At 37.3% G+C, this 23,104-nt stretch overlaps 1 protein-coding gene across 5 annotated transcripts in view; it reads left to right on the top strand.

Annotated features, from left to right (window-relative positions):
- Window positions 1-3,434: 3,434 nt before the first annotated feature.
- sobp (sine oculis binding protein homolog) overlaps window positions 3,435-23,104 on the top strand; it is a 43,448-nt gene continuing 23,778 nt past the window's right edge. For 2 of the 5 annotated variants that reach the window (XM_023353286.1, XM_023353284.1), the window contains exons 1-6: window positions 3,435-3,786; window positions 14,167-14,287; window positions 15,093-15,302; window positions 16,196-16,387; window positions 18,076-18,227; window positions 20,487-20,510. In XM_023353286.1, coding sequence (XP_023209054.1) covers window positions 3,691-3,786; window positions 14,167-14,287; window positions 15,093-15,302; window positions 16,196-16,387; window positions 18,076-18,227; window positions 20,487-20,510 — 795 coding nt within the window. In that variant the 5' untranslated portion in view covers window positions 3,435-3,690. The remainder of the gene's footprint in view (window positions 3,787-14,166; window positions 14,288-15,092; window positions 15,303-16,195; window positions 16,388-18,075; window positions 18,228-20,486; window positions 20,511-23,104) is intronic. The other 3 variants (XM_023353287.1, XM_023353285.1, XM_005798303.2) reach the window with 2 other exon arrangements.

The raw sequence follows: 23,104 nt of genomic DNA, 5'->3' as shown, positions 1-23,104 counted from the left end.
AATGGTTCACCTTCCAGCCGGACGGTGACCAGAAACAAATACAAATATACAGTAACATGGTTTAGCCTTGTAGAGCCGTACCCTGTAACATTTCACAGTGCAAATGAAATTCAGGATAATTTAAAAGCTGCGCACATTTTTAAAAAGTGTGTGTAAATTGCCAGAGCAGACTTCAAATTATTGGTTATATTGAGCTAAAAATCATTAAACAGGCTTTATTTAATTGGTCAGAAATCTAAACAATCCTGTCTGCAACTTAAAACCCACTTCCAAGGACAATGGTTAAGATAAAACCTGCGGAATTTAAGGTCAACAAAAGTTAATAATTTCAAGTAAAAAAAACGAAATACAAAGTTCCTGAAATAAATGTGTAGATAAAATGGTAGCTACTAATTATTTGTGCATGTGTTAAACTGGATGTGTACGACATTAGTTTTAATTTGTTTTATGGAAGTTTATAAGTGTATAGTCAAAGCATTTTCTCTACACGTCTCTAAATGTTTTGCACCATTTTTATACCAAGTGACAAAAATCTCCTTTCCAGTAAATACCATTTTTAACCAAACCGTCCAAGTTATGAGAAGTGAATCTCCTCACCTTTCAGTTCCTGTAACACAATAACTGTGACAATATAATATTTCCAGTGTGTTGGTGAATGTCCTCACAGAAACAATGCTTGTATTGACTCCTTCTGCGTCTGCTTGTTAGTAAAGTGTCAAGGACATCTTACACGACCGTCTGCTTCCTCCGCTCAAAAACCAAACTATTAAAAATGAATTGATTTATTCTCTAAATAATAAATGTTTGCTACACTCTTTCCATGTTTGGGTAATAGAATAGATGTACTTTACTTATCCCAGACTGAGTAATGTGTGGCCGGAGCAACAGAAATGCTATGAACAATGTCTAGTAAGACACAAGTGATACTAATTACTAAAGTACAAAGTATTGAAAGAGCAGTATGCCCAGATTATAGTTATTGCTTAAATTAGAGATAAAAAAAATAGAACAAAAATGTTGTAAAGAAATCATCTGTAAGAAACTGGAATCAGAGTTACTGTCCATTTTTTTTAGTGAAAGGCCTGAGGGAGCAATGATCTCCTGTACTTGTTGCCAAGGCAGCGAAGTTATAGCCGACTGCTCTGTGAAATGTTCAAAGCCTGGGATATTACTTTGTAATGCAGCCCCCTGCATTAGCTGTAATCCTAAAGTAAACTGCTTGTTCTGTATTTTATTTTTGGGTAACAGAGGAAAAGGAGTTAAATATACATGCATGCAAGGCTTTCTATCTATAACATAAAATCCAGGCAAACTACAATGATGTTTGTGGTTGTCACATGACAAAATGTGGGGGGAAAGAAATTGAATACACAAACTTTGGAAAGGTAGTGTATAAATCTGCATTTGGTGTTTCCTAAATAGAACTATTCCCAATTTAAGTTAAAATAAATCAAGTGTCTGAGGCCCTCTGAATGCAGGATCTTGTGATTCAGATGCTGTCCTGCTGCAGGTTTTGCAAGGGATGTGAAGAGTCATCTCACCCTGACCCTGCATCACGGTTCACAGCTCCCGCTCCTGCTGATTTTCCGCCTGAAATGGGTGTCACTTTGCCATGAGCAGCCTCATCCAAAACTCTCAGAGGCTTTCCTCATTGTGATTCAAAGAGCGACGTGCAGCAGGAGCAGGTAAATTCATGCACAAAGCGCAGAACATTTATGAAAAGCCTCTGGTTCCTGTGCCATTTGACAGTACGGCAACACTGTAAGATCTGCTGTAATGTACAGAGACACTAACTTCTGTTGTAAGCAACACCCATGAGTGGATGTAGTTGGTGCAGTCAATGACAATTTAGAAGAAGTTGTTGAATTGAATTATCTTTAACTCTTCTTCAGCCCAAAACAATTTTTTAGAGCTACGCAATTCTCACATCTTTCCAGTAGCATCTCAATAAAGTAAAAATATCACTGATAATTTAATTCCTTAAGTCAGCTTCAAAATGTAAATGTAATGTTACGTATAGTCAAATAATCAACTGAATTTGTGTTTATTTTGGTTATTGTGATTTACAGCTACAATGGAAAAAAAATCTAAATTAAATTTGAAAAAATTGCATGTTTTACCACGTACAACTGCTGACTTGACAGTTTTTCAACAACAAGTCTTATTTATGGAAAGTTAAGTGGAAGAACAAAGTGTGGTGAAGAAAGGTGCATAAGCAAAAGAGATAACAGTAACCTCAAGAAGGTTAACAGCCTATTCAAGAGTTTGGGGGAGATTCACAAAGAGTTTCAGAAATCACTACATTGTTTGTTTCTTACTTTAAGACAGAGCCAGTGACCAAGTGAGAAACGTCAGGGCAAAGCAGGAAAAGGACAGAACTGTTGCTCTATGTTTCAAAGTCCTCTTCTCAGATGGAAGTGCATTTTATATTTATTCTAGAAATAAAGAGTCTGTAGGAAGAAACGAAAGGCACAGAGTCTCCACAGTCAGTGATGATTTGGGGAGTCATGTCATCTGCTAGTTTTGGTCCACATGGTTCAATCAAGTCCAAAGTCAGTGCAGCAATCTATACCAGAAAGTCATGTTTCCTTTGCTGATAAGCTTTGTGGGGATACTGATTTATTTTTCCAGCAGAACTAAATGGATACCTAAAAAAGCTAAATATTGCTATTAAGCAACCTGACCTTCCCTAACATCTTCATGCCATGCTGCATTGATGCAATAATTATTGTAAAGGAGCCACAGCTGAGTTTATACTGTGTAGTACAGTTAAATACTTTTTGATAGTCTGACATTTCTGGATTTATTTATGCTTTATTTTCTATCTACCATTAAATAGGCTTTTTTGGTCTTTTACAACATTAAAATGTACTGAGAATTTAGGGTTTTCTGAATATCTGTTAGTGGCAATCAAGGCTGAAATATATCCCCATGTGTGTAATTGATCTAAAATTTTACAAGTTTAGCAGAATTTATCAACCTTTCTTTAATATTCTAATGTATTGAGATACATCTGGACCTCAGTCTAGGAGCCGTGGATGTAGAGAAACACAATAGGAAACTTTATTTTAACCTTGACTAAAGGTTTACAATTTTTTGCGCCTCTCTCTCTAATATTAGTAAGTTCTTGTACATTAGTTAAAAGTTAAAAGGGACTTTGATCCAGCTGAAGTTACAATGGATGACCTTAAGCGCTCTGAACGTGACGTTTGTTGTTTTAAAATGACAGCAGCAGACTCTGCTCAAGTGTCTTGCTGAGTGGTGTGCGTGTGCGCACCTGTTTGGATAGGGCCCGCTCTGATTGCGCTCCACTGGAAAGCGAGAAGAAATAGCCTACCTCTGATCATCAGCGCGTCATATAATGTTTCAGCCGACGCCCCTCCCCCTGTCTCGTTTTCTCCCCTCACTCAACCTCTCCTTTGACTCACAGAGGCGGCTCAGCACCGGCGCACGGACCGCGGAGGATACGGCGCAGAAGATGGCTGACTCGGCCGGGCACCGCGAACCCTCGGCGGGATCCCCGGCGTCACTCGGGTCGCTGAAGAGCCGCAGGACCTCCGGCGTGTGGCGGCTGTAAACAGCTGCCGCCGCTTCTCTCCTCTCGCTCTCTCTCACACACGCCCCCTCCTCCTCCTCCTCCTCCGCTCCCCTCCTCACCGCAAATATTGACAGAAGTATCACAGAGAAAACATGGCAGAAATGGAAAAAGAGGGCAGACCTCCGGAAAATAAAAGAAGCCGCAAGCCAGCGCACCCGGTGAAAAGGGAGATAAATGAAGAGATGAAGGTAAAGAGGCTGTGTGCCAAGCTGCATGAGATTACGCGTGGAGTGTGTCTGTGTTAGAGCAATAGCTGTCCCTCAGAGGAGGATTTTGGCTGCACCTTTGTGCAGTTTGCTACACAATAACCAAACTTTAATTTAGGATGTTTGTGCATTTTTATTATTATTATTATTTTTTCATGTACTGAAATGGGAGGCTCTGCAGCCTCACACAATGGATGCGGCACACGGTCACTGCTTCACTTTCACTCTTAAGTTGAAGGGATACTCTGAGGGGGTAATGCCGCCTGTCATAATCACGCCGTTTGTGCGCCCTGCTTTTCATGGCTCATCCTGGAGTAAATGGAAAATCCAGTGCGTCAGTGAAGGCGTCAACAGTCCGTCTACTATTACTATTAATACTATCGTACACATACAGGAACTAGTTAGCGCAGCCAATGTGCATAATTAAGAGATCAGTTTGAGGTAAACACTAGTCTATCCGTGATGCTTTTGGAGCTCTGCGTGGGTTTGCATTATTTCGTGTGTGCGTGCGTGCGTCTGTGAGAGTGTTGAGCAGCTGCCCAGAGGCGTGTGATCCAGATGTGCGCCTCTTTACGCGCTCTGTCGAGGAGAGCACATTGTGTTCGGCCTCTCCCCTTTTTCCTCACATTGAGCCACGCGTTGTTTCTTTCAGTGGTTTGTGTTCTTTGACTCGGTGCACGCTGGGATATTTGAGCTCCATGCGGTTCATTGTGGAGCATGAAAATGTTCCTGGTATTTATGTGTGTGCATGTGTGTGTGCAGAGGCAACCCGCTTTGTCTGCATCCCCTCATTGTTTGTACACATTTGGCTGGAGACGCAGGAGCAGCCAGTGTTTCCACTGTTGTTGGGGATGGATGAGCAGGTGATCACATCAAGAATAAATGCAGTGATGTGTTTTCATTTCATCATATTTTGGCTGCGAGATTAAATGGTTTTCATGTGTGTGTTGGCGTGTGTGTGTGTGTGTGTGTGTGTGTGTGTGTGTGTGTGTGTGTGTGTGTCGTTCCCAAAGCGCATGTGTCACTGCTCATTTTCTGGTACTGTTAAAACAGGAACAAATACTCTTCGTTTCATTCACAGTGAGGATGTTTTGTTTTTGACCCCTTCTGTCAAAATGCATACATCTCACAATTCCAGTGCCTCAAGCTGGAAAACATGTTTAAATATCTGCGTATATCTTTTATTTTTTTTGATGATAAAATGATTATTTTGTGGAATAAAATCTGATTATGATGAGAGCGGAAGGATGCAAGTGGATAATAGGTGGTGCTTATAAGCCTCATATAGAAACTTATATATTTTAAGGGTTTATTTAGAATAAAAATGACTGAAAAATAATTTTGTATACATGACTGACTTATTATAGTCAGATCAGTGCTGACTATAACAGGACAGCATTATGTATGTTGTCCCCATACATAATGATGGGGACAACTGCTTACTCTAATGTTGTCCAACATACATCTTCAAGAGTAAGGCACAAAAAGTAATTACCAAAGAGATTGGCTGTTGACGGAGTTCTATTATCAGGCATATTAATGGGAAGTTGAGTGGAAGGAAAAACTGGATCGTAAACCAAACTCAGTTTAGGAGTTTTATAGAGATTCACAAGCCACAGGGAGCATGTTAGAGTTAGGGTTGCCACACAGACCTCAAACCTTAACATCATAATTAAAATAAATCAACCAATAATATTCAAATTTTTTGCGATGTATCTGCATACGTGGAGTGCAAAATAAAAATAAAAACAGATGCACAAAAAGGACATCTATAAATAAATGAAATAAAATCCATCCAACACCCCCTCCATACATATCCATCATCTGATCCATTTATTTATTTTTCTTACTTACTTACTCACTCACTCCCCTTTCCCAGCTCTGATGTCTTCGTTGCTGATTACAGAAAGAATGGTTGCAACGGACGCGTGCCAGAGGGCAGGCTCTCTTTTCTTTCCTTATGGGTGAAGTGTTTAAAATGAACAAAATATTCATGAGCTGATTTTTTTCTTTTTGGCGCATGGAGGTCAGCTTGGGGCACAGCTCCCATTTTTTTCCCTCCCAGTTTTGTCATTGTTACAGATTCATCATGCACGCTGCAAAATGCTGGGAATAAAACAGAAGTCAAACTGATAATGATTCGTCACACTGACCATATGATTGCATGATGCCAGTCGTCACTCAGAAATGAAGTTCACAGGTTTGCATTTTCTTCGGCTGTTAAATGATAGATTTTTTTTTTATGACACAAGTAATCATTCAAAATTCAGTCGACTGACATGTTTTATGATGCGTTTTGAAGCTGTGACATGTCAGTTAAGCATCTTCTTTGATTGAAGCGATACAATTTATCATCAGGTGTCAAGTCTGTTTTGATTTTTTTCAGATAATTTGATGAATCTTGGCCTCATTTTCTTCACATTTTCTTTTGAAATGTTGTGTTTGATCAAGTTTCAGGAGCAGGAAACAAAACAAAGGATAATTCTTCTCTAAGGCTAAATGTCCGGTCTTTTCTGGGGTTTTTTATTTTAGTTTCCTTAAAACTTAACCCTCAAATGTTGGTTATTTTCTCTTCTTGACTCCTCAATATGCAACTTCATAATAAATAGAGAACTTAGTTTTTGCTAGTATTTGTTTTGAGATTCACTTTTTGCAATAAAACGATTTCTTTTGACATTTTGCACAGATTTCATTTTAGAAATATTATGCAAATTAGCCTCTGCATTTTACACTGAAAATGTTTGTTTAAAATATCCCGATTGTAGTTTACGTCCCCTTAAATGCGTCAGTCGTTATTGTCCCTTTGAATAAATAAAATACTTTTAGATTTTGTTTATTTGATCTGAGCTATTTTGTCTGTTGCTTTTTACTGTGACTTGGATCAAGGTTTCAATCATTTGCTGTCTCTCTGTCTAATTACCATATTTTTGTAAAGAGAAAAAGACCATATTAAAACATTTCAAACTTTTATGGAGTGCAATAGAAGGGTAAGTCCCTGGGCCTTTATGATTCAGCTAAAAAAAAACAAAAATCGATCAGTCAGGAAAGAGAAAATATAAAGAATAAAAAAGGTACAATTACAAGGTTGTGCATTATCCTTACCTTAATACTTTGTTGAGGAAACTTTGAGTCAATTTCAGTATCCAGTCTTCTTTGGTGGGAATCACACATCCTGAATTGCGACAGTGTTCACACATTAAAGGTGAAAAAATACTTTATTTTTAAAATGCAATTTTCTTACAACACAAGAACCTGGCATTGTAACTGGGGGGTATTAACTTTTGGGAATCTTTAACCTAACATATTGTTTTACATAGAATCATAAGTGAAACTGGCTGGGTGAAAAATCTGAAGTTAGATTTAAAAAATACTCAATTTTCTTTCTGGCTTTCAGTTAAAAACTTGCTTGACTTATTTAGATAAATTGCAAATATAATCCATAAAATAATAATATGTAACCTTCTTTTAATCTTATTTTAAAGAGCTTAATTAAATAGCTTTGTTTTTAGATTAAATATCCTTTAACTATGTAATCTGCTGAAATAACTTATGAAATATTCTCACAAAATCTCCCGTTTTAGCTCCCTACCTAAAAAGTATTGCATTTGATAAAAGTCTCATGTGAAACAAAAATGGGTAATGTCAGGAACTGTTATAATGTTCTCATCCAACCAAAATAATCCCATCCTCATTCAGGATTTGTGATTGGTGCAAAATCAGTCCTTTGATACACTTGGCCGTGTTTCCAAATAGAAAACTTTTTTCTAGTTTACATAATAAACTGAACTTGACTACATTATTTTTGGAATGTGTGTAATTGATTCACCTGTCTCTATGGTTGAACTGAATAGATTGTGAACTGATGCTAGAAAAACATAATGAATTTGAACTCAAAAATGTGTATAGACAAAAGATGGAGGGCTGTTCTGCACTGATATGTCACCTGTTATCTTCTGAAACTTAGATTCATTTGTAAATTGTAAAAAAAAGTGTCTAATCTGCTAGAAAATTGAATGTGATTACTGGGAAAATAATCTAAAAGTCACATGAACATATTTTGAATATTTCAGAAAAGCCCCACTGTAAACTTTAGCAAGATTAGAGGTGCTTTCAGATATTTAGCAAGTCCCCTTTAAGTTTTGATAAAAGTTTCTCTGTAAGGTGAGGGAAAATAAGCTGTAAATTGTGGAAATGTAACCAGTAAGTTCCAGGAAAGTCTCTTGTAAGTTTTAAAAACACATCGGAATCCCACAACAGCACACTTTACGCTCTGGAAAGTTGCCTGTAAGTTGATGAAACATAACCTGTACATTTAAAAAATTAACTCGCAAGTTCAAGGAAAATATCCCCTAATTTCTAAAAATAACATTGAAAGTTGCAAGAAAGTAACTCGTATATTTCAGGCAAATTGTTTATAGGTTCAAGAAGAGTTCCTGGTAACTTCAAACAAAGTAACTTCCAGGTTTCTAGAAAGCATCATGTAAGTTCCAAAAGTAATCTCTTTAAATCTTGGAAAGTAAATCCTAAAACCGACAAAGTGACCTGTAAGTTCTGGAAAATATCCTTCAAGTTTAGTATAGTTCCTATATTATTGAAAAGTTAAGCAGAAGTTCAAGAAATAACCCTGTAAATTCCAGAAAATTAATTTTAAATTGAAGTAAGTTCATTAAAGGAAAAATATATAATCATTTTGAAGGAATTTGTATGAAAATAAAAGTCATCTTTAAGTTTAGGAAACATAGCCTGTTCATTTCAGACAACTTTATTATGTATTGCTACTGACATCGTTTCTTTTGCAACTAATGGAATTTAAATAGCTGTTTTATTAAATCACTGGCAGGGAATAATATGTTAAAATAATAATGAGGTAAAGCTTCATTTGCTTTGCAGTGTTTTTGTTTTCGTAGCTTGTGAGGCTGCAGTTTGGTTCTTCATCCATCCAGAGGCTAAAAATACTGTAGCGTGATGGTAGTGAATCGAACACACTTGGAAATAAAGGGTAACCTTGTGAACATGGATCAGTTCTAATAAACTGGGTGATAAACCCAATGTCCATTACAGCAGGATTCTGCCTCAATCCTTTTAGTGAATTTTATTGCATTGATTTTCTGAAGAAAGCTTTGATGCTCCTTTACTAAAACCAAAACACAGGTCAGGTTTGCTTCCTTCTCGCAATTTAAATATATCTGACCAAATCTAGAGGAACACACTGATTCACAATGTGCCCTTTGAGGACGAATACGTCCCCAACAAAGCAAACAGTCTGACAGAGTTTCCTTCATCTGGCTGCACGGGTAAAATAAGCCCCAGTGAGAAGTTGCAGAGCAGAAGGAGTGGGCATGTAGGGGATCGGAAAGGCCGAGAAGTGGGCTGAGGAACAAGGGGAGAAAGGAATGTATACAGAGCCGGGCTGGCTAAGCTGTAAAAACTGTAACTTGAGCGTCCCTGCTGGATCAAGTATCAAGAAAAGTAGAGGGGAATGAAAGCAGAGGAGAGGGAGAGGCGGCAGGGGAGTGGAAACCAGGGGGAAGCGACAGGGGAAAGTTGGCGTGTGGATTCTGGAATTTTATCACAGTGTTCTGTAACCTGCTCTGGTTTCCTACCGCAAGGTGTCGGTTTCCCACCATCATCATCACCACAAGCCCTGCTGGCTATGTTTGGGTCTGACTGAAGGGAAACAAAGGAGAAGCTTGTTGAAGCAGAATTTTATGTATTTATATCACACAAGTTTCTGAAAATATGACTGAGAAGTATCAGTGTTTGAGCTGCATCTGTAATAAAAGTATCTGTACTATGAAATTAACACATTTCTAATTATCCAGAACATTATAGTGAACTTGTTTCAAAATGGTTTTCCTAACACAACCATTTCACATGTGTGGGAGTCTTATAGACTTGGGTCAGATTGCCCCGATTTTTATTTTGTCAAGAAATAGCTGTGATTTTTTTTAACCCTTTGAAAATAAACAATTAAAACTTTAACATTTATTGCACTATCTTGTATTACAAACTTCAGAAAAACCCAGACTTTGATTTAAGGAAATTGATTCATATGTTACAAAAACTGCATGTGAAGAAATATTATTTTTAGTTAAATGAAAACAATTCAAGAGGAGTGAAAGTTTTATTTAGCTCTTTTATGTGACAACATGTCTGGAAACATTTATTTAGAAGTCCATAACTTTATGTTTCTCTGAGGTATAAGTAGGATGTGAGACTCAGGCAAATTTCTCTTAGCCACCCTTCAAAATGGGAAAGACAGGAGAACTTCTCTTTTAAATAAGGCAAAGCTGTGAGAGTTTTTCACTGTGGTTTTTGGGTCCACATGTTTCATTTTAGTGCCTTGCTTTGATTTGGGGATTTTTGATGAGAGCTTTTCTACATGTTGGTCAACACCTGATTTCTGAAAGATGCTGGAATACATGAGCATTTAGAAACTTCTAGTAGTAAATAATAGCTACCTTCTTTCTTACAATGTGAATGTCATCCATCCGTCTTTGTTTTTGTTCTCAGCGTCTCTGCGCTGGAGGTTTTAATCTATGAAACAAATCTATGGGCTCATCTGTCACAAAAGACCAGAAATATCTTCTGTAACAAGTGCAAGTGCATTTTAAAGCACTTGCACTTGTTATAATCATATTAAATTAGCATTTTAGCCATTTATGTAGATTAAAGGCTATTATGCCTCCTCTTTACATACATCTGTAGTTACCTCTGTGCCTCTTTTGCCTCTGTGCACCCACAGCCAAGAAGTTGGTGCAACTGCTTTGATGAGTCGCCAACAAGGATTGGGTTGCACTCTTAATAACACTCGTACTTTCTCAAAGTAGTAGGGTGGCAGAGAGGACAGGTTGGCAGGAAGGAAGGGGAGACACACAGAGATGCTGTGTTTTTGTCTTCCTTGTGTGGTTGCCTTACGGCTTATATCCGTTTTACTCTAGAGTACATTTAGGTGCAGGTTATGCTCCGACTCCTTTCTTCAATAGGTGGATTTTCTCCTCTTAAGGTTTCACCTTTACTGCTGGACAATTTTCTGCCCTTGTGCTTTGCTCCTTTTAGCTTTGTTATTTAACAGCCTCTGGTGGCAACATATTTTCACATTTTCTGTTTAGATTTGATTGTGACCAAGTTAATAGACAATAAAACATAATTAGCCACTACAAAAACTATTGTGTGTTATAGTCACGTTGGAAAATCATTGAACCTTGAAGCAGCACAGTGAAGTGGAGAAACAAAATACATGGTTTTCAGGCTTGTTAGCCTTTATTTGTATAAAAGAATTGAAAATGATTTATATATATTTGTTTCCTCTCAACAAATACACACTACTGTAGGTTTGTCAAATTCAGTCCTAATAAAATGTGTTAAAGTCTGTGGCTATAAAGTCACAAAATGCAATTTTACTTTTTCATGGCACTTGGCATAACAACCAAAATAAACCCATTTGCCTCTTACTATTCCAAAGATATCCTCATACAATGTTTCTGCGAATGACAGCGATGTTGTGTTGGTAGCTGTCACAACGAAACTTTGACTTGTGAAAATCAATCTGACTTCCGGGAAGCTTAAGGCAGAAAGAGCACTGCTGTCATTCATCATTATCTGAGGAGGAGTGTTGTTACTGGAGCTGTCCTCGTTAGCAGCCTTCACACCTTCAAACACCTTTTTCATAAAGCTTGCAGAATGATAATATTATTAGTAACTGGAGTTGATTTTAACTTCTGTGAATAGGATGTCCTTGTACTGTTACAGCAGAAATTATTACATTCTCTGTGGAAAAACAAAAATAGTCTTTTTTTTTTTTTTTTTGCACCGTCTGACATGGAATGAGACAAAAACTTCCTCGTTTTAGATCCATTAGGATTATCAGAGTTATTTGTATTTTGCAAAATGTCAACAATATTAAGATTTTTTATCAGGATTGAATATAATATTCTTCAATAACTGTGATCACTCCAACCAATCTTAAAACAGAAAACGTTTAGGAAAAGCTTATAATGTTTCACACAATCCAGGTGGAGAAAACTCACAAATTTGTGTGGAATTGGATCAGATCACACTGCACAAACAGCATGATGCTTTCTGTAATCTGTCATTGACAAGAATTGTGCTACAGTTAATTTCCTACATCTTCCCACTGTCCATCTTTCCACAGTGGTATTTCATGACAGAGCGATCAATAACTCCTGTCATTCCTCATTTGCGGTACCCTCCCATCACTTTCACTGAATTCTTCCTGGAATAACAAGAACTTTTATATAAGATGAGATGAAGCAGGTCTCTGCTCCTCCTGGTGTCTCAGATATGCACAGTTTATTCTTTGAGGTCTCTGCTTGAATTCCTTTTAAGCCACATAATTTTGCATTATCTTTGATTAAGTATTTTTTAAGTTAGTGGGCTGATGTCATTTTCATTCTGAACAAACTAATTCATTTGTACACATTTAACATAATTAGGTGGAGTCTGCAAGCTCAAATACATTTCATTGTATTTGAGCTTTAAGCTAATGTTAGCCAAAAATTTAAGTTAAATTTAGTTATTTCTTATTTATTGAAAAATAACAACACAACTTCTTCATGGCTCAAGTTGCATAACATGGCTCTACTTTCAGGTTACTTTCTGAAACTTGCATGATGTTTTCTTGGAACTTAGAAGTTAGTTTCTTAAAATTGAATAACTTATAGGTAACTTTTCAAAACACACATTGCTCTTTAGTTTTAATTCCAACAGTTTCTGAAAGGGGAGACGTTGCGCTTTCCAGCCAATATCGGGTTATTACTGTAATTTTGCCCCTGCTATACCAGAGAGTGAAATTAATCTTAGAGCCACTCTTAATAGGCGGTAAATTGTAAAAATAACTTGCTAGATATTGAAAGTTCCAGTTATTATGGATATTTGGGCAAATATATTTACTCACAAGACATTTAAAAAACTGAGTACAATTAAAATAAGCAAAAAATATCCAGGCAGAGATTTTTAATTTAGGACATGAAGGGTTAAAAACTAGATAAGTTTCAAACCTTATAGGGTTCCAAGTGTGTTCAGTGGGTCAGGACTAGAGGTGATCGGCCCAACCTCTCCACTCACTCTGTAGTTAGTCTGATGAACCTCACTCTGTGGGGTGAGCATTGACATATACTGTAGGTGTTAATGTTCAGTCTCTCTGAGTGAACGGTTGCAACTGGTTGCTACTGGTTGCAATCTAATTTTGATTAGGCATCTTCATCACTGAAAAAACCTTATTTGTCCAGTGATGAAGATGCTGCCCCACATCATCACACTGCCTCTACCAAAAGCTGGAAGAGAGCATTTAGAGCACATCACATAATCTACCCTGTCACGTTATCCATAAATGCATTGTATTATAAATACGGCATTTTTAAAGCGAAATAAACACATTTGATTTATTGCTATGTCACCCAAACACAAATTTTCCTACTTTTGGGCTACAGTTTACAGCTAGATAAATTTTTAACTGTAGGTGAAAGACCACATAGTACTTACACTTGCAACCTACAGAAACCAGAAACATGTTCATAACTAATTTTGACCAGATTTACTCTTATAAGAACATTTGCTCTACTGATCATTTCCTGACCTGGGACTAATATTTTTGTGATGACCCAATAGATTTATTCTCACAAGGAACATTTTCATGTTTTATAGCCAAATAAAGGCTGAATCTTGTACTGCAGTAACACTTCATTGACCAGATGCTTCTGGAAATGTTCCAGCTGAGAGACAGACGTATGCTGATGATGAACCACATGCATTAACCACATTATGGCTCTGAACTAAAGCGCTTAATCACTGTGTTGTGAAAGAAATACTTTAGTGTTTCACCTGCATGGGTTTTAAAATATGTGTTTGGACATCTGGGCAAAAATGTCAGCTCAAATTACGATGGTCTTTTTCAACCCAAAAGGTGATACTTACCTTAACCTAAGCAACAGATTTATTGTTTTAATCAACAGTGACTTTATGCTATAGTTTCTAGCTTCTTGTTCCTCCTCTTCTGCTTAGTTTCTGTTTATTTAGTTGGTATTTTTTAGTTTTGCTTAAGTGAAAATTTTGCTGAACTGAAACTGTAGTTAATCACATTTAATTCATGATTTAATAAGAGAGGGTATTACCTTCTCAATGCTTTCAAATCCTTTTTATGACTCACATGACCTTTTTCTGATAATAAGGCTAGTTTTATGATGAGAAATATCTAATAGAAAGATGCCAAAAACATAAAACACATTAGATAGGCAATAACTTTGATAGTGCTGTAATTCAACATTAAGGAAGCCTGAGTCCTTATTGTATGTTTTTTTTTTTTTAATAAGTATTTTTGTCCCCTGTCTGTTTGTGCTACAGAGTTTTGCAGAGAATACCATGAATGAGTTGCTGGGTTGGTACGGCTACGACAAGGTGGAGCTAAGGGACGCCGATAACCTGGAGATTGGAGAGATGCCACAGCACATCTCAGCACTCAAAGGCAAGTCTCACATTCAGCTTACTCTAATGGATAACTCTTTGCTGCATGCTGTGGTTTTGTAATCATTGGTTTGAAATTCAAAGTTTGAATTTTGCAGCATCTCTTATTAAGTAATTTTCTCTGTCAATACCTGTTTATTTTATAAGATCTAAACCTCATGATGTTTATTAATAACAACTTGAACCAGTGTTTTTACCTCCTAACTATACACTTTTACAACTACACTCACTGACAAAACCTGAGAACACATGAGGAATGGTGTAACAGTTGCGCTAAAAAGAACGCGCACCTGCTCTCAATTGTTGGGTTTCACATAATTAGAAAATTCTAATGCTCCAGCCTGTTGATGTTTGTGAAAAAACTTAAGTACACTCAATGGTTCGGAATGACATAGAACCACTTTTAAGAGCAGAAACTCTCATGAAGTCATTTACTGTTTGATTTTGGCCCACATAAAACAACTTCATTTCATAGAGATTTGCAGATATTTTTTCATCATTTCAATCAGCTTGAGGTCTTTGTTCAAAATACATTTTCCCCATACTCTTATGGTTCATTCAGATGTAGCTTCACAAACACAAATCGTAATCAGAGTGAGAGTTTTAAATTGTATGATTGGGTAACACGCAAAAGTTGCAAACTGCTCGGACCGCTTGGATTATTTTGAAACAGAAAAGATGTTTTTCTGTGTTGCAGAAAGACATTCTCAACCTTAGGATGTTACATTACAACAGCATTTGCAGCGAGTGGACGCATCTGTTGGTCATGAAAATCCTTAAATTGTTTGAACCCTTTATCTGTACAGAAAACTCGTTGCCAAAAATCCCAGGTTCGACAGAGAGCAGTGAAGGCTCTCCAGACAGAGCCAACAGCTCCCTGTCCTTGCCAAACTCAAGAAATGGAGTCGCCGAGCCATCCAGCACTCCATCCACCTCCACGCCCAGCACCAAGGAGCATGGAAGCATGCCAATAGTGGTCCCTATGATCCCTCCGCCGCTTATCAAGCCCCCTGCAGGTATTGGCACATGAATGCCTCCTTCTATTTTTCTTTAGGCATTTTCTCACTGAAACATACTTAAACAATACGAGTTGAAGATAAAAGAGATTAAAAAGACCAGAACAATCTTACAGATTTGCCATTAATAAAAGACAATGGTCACAATCAGATCTGTTTAGTATTTTGCTAATAAAGCAGAAACATTGCATGGATTGAGAACTTGAAACTAGTGTTTCAAGTCTGATTTAAACAGAAGGAATTTCTCAGTTCATGAAAACAAGACAGGGCCTAGAATTCAACCCTGAGGAACTCCACATGTAAGTGATCAGCAACACCACTTTAATGTGGAGTTCCTCCAGCTTCCAGTTTTGGCCCCATCTTGTTTTCAAAATACTCATTTCCTTTTAGGAAGTGCAGAATTCCTTTACATTGTTTGCTGATGATATTCAAATCTGCTTTCCTATTTATGCCCAAACTAATGTTTCTTCTCAGTCTTTACTGGTATTAATAAAACTTAAACTGAAATGTCCTATTTTGAAATAATGACAGAAACCATGTATTGCTAATTTGAATATCTAATTGTTGGTTTTTAAAGGTCCTTTTCAGTCGCATCCTATTCGAAAGATATTGCAATTTGTTTTATGTCATCATGAACCATCTGAGGTGATCTAACCTTCTCAGATATACTGTAACTCCTAAACTATTAGAGAATGTTCTAATACCTCAAATTTTAAAGGAATATTCAAAACCCAGCTCGAATTTTCCATTTGTTTAACAGAAAACCATACAAACGAAAGTGATATTGACATTGACACAAATGTTTATACAGTGTGAAAAGTTTGGCCTCCATATCAGCCAGAGACGGCCAGCTAACGAGCTCGATACCTGCTGTACACCTTGTTTTCCACCAGCTGCCCAGGTGCCAGTATTACCCCACCAACTCTCAGAGGAAATGTCAGCGCTCCGTGGCCTGACAGGGGGCTTCATTATCCCTCGTGTCTGCTGTGGACAGGAGGCTGATACACTCCGACGGAGGGAGTGTGCCGCCTTGGCAGCGCCCAAGACGAGTCCCCACTGGCCCTGCCCAGGCAGGAAAACAGATGGTGCGGCCCCACTTAAAGCCTGGTACCAGTTAACTACCAGGCTGACACCTTCTTCAACTCATCTCACCCCCCTCCAACCGATCCACACACACTCTGAATAATTCATGTGCTCCACTAAAATCCCACAAAGGCTGTTTTGAGGTGCAGGTATGGAGAATGATGGTGGCATCTAGTCGGGAGGCTGCATAATTACAGTGATAACTGTCCGCCTGAGTGTTATGAGAGCTTCCTAGGAGGGGCAAGCATCTCCCTTTTTATAAATACATCAAGAAAGATTTAGTAATTTTGCATTAGTTTTGGTACCATGCAGTATCCTTTCACTCATTCTGTTCTTTAAAAACGCTAAGCTTTTTCTTGATCCTAGCCCTTGTCTCAGTAATACTCGCAGTGGATATTGATTATATGAATGAGAGAAGAAAAAAGAGGAAATGCAGACGTGAGTCACGTTTGCCGTTTTTAGGGCCCAAGAGAGTTTTTCCCCCTAATTGTGAGTTAGTCTTTACTTAAAATCGGATGGCCCTGTAGATCCATTAAGCTCCAGAAGAGGTGAAAAGCCCTTCCAGCAGTGATAAAGAGGTGACACGAGGTGAAATACTAATGGGGCCTCATCCTTCCCACCCTCACCCACGCACAGTCATAATGTGATAATTGGGAGATGCTAGAGGGAATATTGGAGGATCTCTCTCATTTCAGCGGCAACTGCACTAAAAGCCCAAAGCTCATAATCAGGAGTCACAGTTTACCACAGAAGAGGCCTTTCACTATCACCAAGGGGCTTTTAAAATAATTTGCAACCCAGACACTGAAGACTTTTTATTTGGATTAACTGTTTAACAGGCTAGGATTGGAGGAACTGTGAAGAAGACTTTCTTATCAATGTGTTTTTTCCCCACATCATATAGAAATAACTGAATAGGTTTTATTAATAACTTTTAAGTGATCTCAAAGTCTTCAAATCATTGACACAGCTTGCTGACTTTGAAGACTGAGTCAAACACCAAACACACTTAAAATGGACCATGAGAATTTGGTACATTATCAGATGTTTCAAATTTTTACATCTTTCATTGTTTTCATAAAACTACACAGCACATTCTGCAAAGTTAAATCAACACCATATCAACTATCTATTTGGTCCTTATCAAAATTGGGGTTAATTTAACTCTTTCAGTTATTTAAACAAAAAATTTAGTAATTTTAACACTTGAAATAGTTGTAACTATTCAAACTATTGTTGAAATAACTCTGTAAGAGTTAAATCAATGCCAAATCTGAAAAGGACCAAATAGACTCGGCATAGTGTTGATTTAACTCTGCAGAATTTGTTGTGTACATTTTAAGTTTTTTTTTTTTACACCTTTGAACAAATACTTCTGTTTCACGCATAGTGGAGTTGACATTTAATTTTTCTGCTGATCTGCTTATGCGTCAGCACAGATTACTGGTTTGCACCAAGTTAACATTTTCAGCAGTTTTCTTCCTCAGTTTCACCTGATGCTTGGTTTTTACATTCCTTTAAAGAGCTTTAATGTTCATATGCTTCTACTATATCATCTACAACAGCTGTTTCTGGATTAATTCAGTTTTTTAGCATATTTTCTTACCAACTCAGCTCACAACATTTACAATGTATTTTTTGAGAAAATAGATTTTTTTTCTAGCTGTGTTATTTCTCTCCCTTTGTCTAGATGAAGACACATTAAATGTGCAGATTATGTGCGCTTGGTGCCAGAAGGTCGGCGTAAAACGCTATTCTCTGAGCATGGGGAGTGAGCTGAAGAGCTTCTGCAGCGAGAAGTGCTTTGCTGCCTGTCGCAGAGCCTATTTCAAGAGAAACAAGGTAGGAACCCCTGCTTTTCGTCAGCTTTGCATTTTCTAGACACTTCTTAAGGGTCGTTTGGTCACAAGTTATCATGCCACCACATGACATCACCGACACCGACTGGAAAATGAAGCTGATGGATCCATGACTTCATGAATTTACAGTTGACTGAATAAATATTAAGCAGAAAGGTTGAGGGGGGGTTCAATAATTTCAGTAGATTTATCAATGGTTTGGAAGGAGTCTGTACAGTAGACATCTAAAGCTATCTTCTCTGTTTAATATGAAAACATATAATGGACAAATAAATGTCCTTCCCAGTTCAAAATCCCAAATGTTTTACCTTCAAGCCCTTGACTGCAGCTAAAACTACTTGGAAATGTAAACTTTTTGGCATGCAAATTAATCAAAGTAAATAAAAATTTCTTTCTCTACCCCATGCCATTATTCCTGTTAATATAATCATTTGTCAGTCATCGGTTCCTCCTGGGATTTTATGCCTGCACAATAAAGTTGCTAATTGACTCCCATTACCATTGTTTATGTAGTAGCTACATGCAATTAATGCTACATTTGCAAACACCACGTTGTTTTTAAGGCCCTTTTGCACTGCAGGGCCGGCGTGGCCGCAGTTGACAGGGATCCGCTGTACTGCGGCTCTGGCCCAATTATATTTGCATTGAGCCTCATCTAGAGTCTAAAGTCTAGCAAGACCTCTGAAAAAGTCTGGAAGATGACTCGTCTCTGTACCAGTCTCCACAGCAAACGAACCAATCAACGCCTGACTTCAAAACAGCAAGGTCTGGCTGGCCCGAATGGAACCAGATCCCTCGGGGTTCCAGGGAGCGGGGTGGTACCGGGCTCTTAAATGCTAAGTGCAGAAACACCTGACCCAGCTTGAACCCAGGCTGAGCAGTGCAAAAGGGCCTCTAATTTGAGTCGATATGAAGTGACTACGTTTTCACTCAAACGTAGGTAAACTGATGTGTAATTACTTTTAGTTTTAGTTTGTTTACAATTTGGAAGCTAAAATAACAAAAATTACAACAACCTAAGAGGAAAAAAACAAAGAAACTAAAAATTCCAAGTTTGTTATTTTCTAACCTAGTGTAACTGCTTTGCATGAAGACTCAGCATTCTTTATAAATATGGAGAATGTTTGTCTGACCTTGTTCAATTCATTTTTCTAATTTATTAGGGCAGAAAAACTGAATAAAATACTGTAAAGAAACCAATGCTAATCCTTAGTACTAACTGAGATCAACGGACTAATCACAAACATAAAGCTGTGGGGCATTATTATATTTTCATTCTCATTTTTGTTTTTTGAATAAATGTATACTTTATTGTAACAAGCAGAAATATTACCCACTAATGCAGTTAGCAATAGCATTACTAAACTTACACCGTTTTGCTGTTTACACCTCAATCTGTAACCCCCCAAAAACAAAGTATGTTGAATTTTTGATTCATTAATTGATTACCCAACAAATCTCGAATCATAGATAACTAATGAATTAATGATTAATGCCAAGTTGGATTTCTAGAGACTGGTTGGTCACAACAAAGACCAAGGTTTAGTTTAAAAGTGCTGCAATGAACAACAAAACTGCAATGTAGACAGAAAATCCAGCTTGACAGAAATAATTTTGTCTTCTAATCAACTTATTGAGCTTTTCATATTTTGTATACTAGCATCATTATGCCATAAAATAGCCTGTAGTCTAATTGTTAATATTACCAATCATCATAAATATAAGTTGTACAGTTCTCTCCACAATAATTGCCCCCCTTGTGAATTCATGCATAAAGGCTTTCAAATAAATTGTTGTTTTTGAGAGTTGGTCACCCCAAGAAACTAGTTTTTCTGCAGCCAAAACGTGATTACTAAACATGTTTTATTTCTCTTTAGTAATGGAAGATCCTTGTCCTCCTTGTCCAGTTTCTCACAGATCAACTGTTGTTTGCTCTGCTCCATCTTTTGAATTATTCCCCTGACTCTATATATATGTACACACACACCCCCACACACGCATATATATATATATATAAACTTTATTTTTTATTTTTTTTTATTTGTTTTTGTTTTACTTGTTCAGTGTGGGATCATGCTCTTGCAATAAAAGGTTCTTCATTTCAAGGCCTTTTTGCACACCTTTACCAGGAGCACCAATAATTGTGGAGAGTGCTGTTCCAACAAACAAAACGTCTTGTTTAACTGCACTCTCATCTCCTTTACTGTGGTTAAACAAATCTCCTTTCTCTTTTATACCCAAGCTGGGATATATAAGGACTTATACAGTGAGTATACCATATTTTACTCTGCTGTTTGTCCGTCCTGAAATTCATCCAAATAAACACCACACTGCAGCGAATAAATGCACCTGCAGTTTGTTCATTTAATGTCTTTCTTTCCCCTGACACTATTTCCCAAAGCATGTAAAATTCAACTTGAATGTTTTAACTGCTATTGTTTATAGGATGATGCTAACATTATTTCACATTTGCATTGTTAATGATAAAACTGTAGCGTAATCATACAAAGTGTTGACCAATAGTCTGACAGTCTCAGGTGATGTGAAGGGTTCACTGACATTAGGAACATTTATATTACATCAAAAGAGGGCTGTTTTAAAACTTGTTTTATTTTTATATTTGTATACCAAATTAGGTCTTTCTCATTTAATAGTTAAAGGTAACAAAGCAGGTCATGACATATTTAGGGTTTGTTTATTTTTTTTCTTCACACCTTGTCTCAATTAAACTCAAATGAAACAGACTTCTGTGAACATTGCAAGAATACAGTGTAAAACTGTTTCTCATTGCAGACAATAGCAATAATAAAAACATTGTTTTCATCGTATAAACTAAGCAATGGGTAATGAACCTTTTTTATGCTGTGTGATTGAGTCATTATGTCCTCCACTTTCATTACTTTTACTACCAACTATCTTCATTTGATTAAGATTTTTGTAAAGTTATCCCAATCCCACCCTCACCTTGAATCCATCTGTTATTCCTACCTCACACCTCACCACTGTCTTGCTGCTCAATACCATACGCCACCATCACGTAAAGAGCAAAAGTATTTATACCTCTAGAATATTTTACATTCTGTTTGTATGCCAAACCTTAATTTATTTTATTGGTATTTGATGTGATAAGCCAACAAAAAGTGTTGTAGAGTGGTGATTTGATAAAAAAAAATCTCATTTGTGAGCATCAGTTCTCCAGACTTGCGACAGATTCTCAGTGAGATATTCCTGAACTGTCTGGTGTCCAGAGACGTTTATGCAGCTTTTTGTTCATGAATGTTCTCTAATGACTTCAGATTGAAGTCAGCGACTGTGGATTTATGGACCCCGACCCATTATTGGTTTAATATTCGTGGATTCATATATTTGTGGATTTTTTTGTGGAACAAAACTTTTAATTATTTGCAAAATATTTACCTATGCAGCTTTTTTCTGAGAGTAAAAAAAAACTGTTTTGGGAAGCTGTTTCTCGTGTTTTCAAAGCAGCCAATCCCGGAGTGGTATGAATCTTTTGGTAACACTTTATTTGGCGGGGTGTGCATAAAACTGACATGACACTGTCATAAACACAGCTTTACCACAAGTTGCTACAGAAATTGCATTAAAAGGACTTTTAATAGACTTTTAATGCAACTTTTAAAGTTGCATTAAAAAGTGTCATTATTTAACAAATGACACTTCATGACAACAGTCATAGACATTCATAAAAACTCCTTCATCTTCATGACAGATGTTATGTTTATGACAGTGTCATGTCAGTCTTATACACACCCTGTCAAATAAAGTGTTACCCATTTTTCATTTTTCAACAGTTAAAATAAGCAGATATAAATGTTTTTAGAGGAGGTCTGTAGTGTCTGTCTACTGTATTAGAGTGCAGTGGACTCTAATACCGTAGTCTAGCACACAAGAGGTCAATAAAGCACCTGAAAAACACAAAAATATGAAGAAGTTTAATTTGGTAAGTAAGTATAGTGAAGTTGATACATGTCACCCCCCCCCCCCCCCATCTGACTTTGTCAAAAAAAAATTATCAGAACTTTACACACAAGTTAAAAGCTCTTAATAAAATACACAAATCTGTTTTGTTTCACTGCTACAGTCAATCTCCTCCTCAAGAGATTGTCCACATTTGAAATAATTTCCCCTGCAGTCATGCTCTTTGCCAGTAAGACATGTTGGCTGTTTCATCAGCAGAATGCACGTGTTCAAACATCACAAACACAGAACAGTCTTCCTCTCCCTCAGTGGCTCAGATTCCATATTTTGTCTAGCTGTCGAACATTTCTGCAGTCCATTTGTGTAAACGATACCCATATGTTTCTTTCTCCATACACCCACAAGGTTGGATGCAGCAAAGCAGCCTGCAGGCTTTCTCCTTTTTCCTCACATCTCCTCATATCTATGCAGACTCTGGATAGAGGTGAAGAGATGTGGGGTGAGGGGTGTAGGGACATGAGTGGGAGTCGTGTTGCATGAAGCATCCTCAGCTGCTTCATTCATGAAATCCAATCGCCTTCTCATGTGACAGCGGCAGATACTTTCTCACATCTCTGCATACCTCCACGTTATCTGGGGCTTGTCTGTGCTCAGCGAATGATGATGGATAGTTTAATTTAAGCTAATCACTTATGTTTCTGTTTACTGTGTCTTTAGCCTCTTAGTTAATATGGAAGATCCTGCTTCCTCTTACTTTCCAGCACTCAATAATTTAGTCAACTCATTCTTATTTATTTATTTATTGCTTCTGACTCATTCAAAACTCAGTTAAATTCAATGACTTGTTTTCTTCTTTGATCCTACTCTAAATTGAAATGGGGAAGATGCAGAAGTCCTCCCAGGATGTGTTCTTTTACTCAT

The sequence above is a fragment of the Xiphophorus maculatus genome, chromosome 19, assembly GCF_002775205.1.
Source record: "Xiphophorus maculatus strain JP 163 A chromosome 19, X_maculatus-5.0-male, whole genome shotgun sequence".
NCBI lineage: Eukaryota > Metazoa > Chordata > Actinopteri > Cyprinodontiformes > Poeciliidae > Xiphophorus > Xiphophorus maculatus.
The sequence above is the reverse complement of the archived record's forward strand: the minus strand, read 5'-3'. Positions and strand labels throughout refer to the sequence as shown.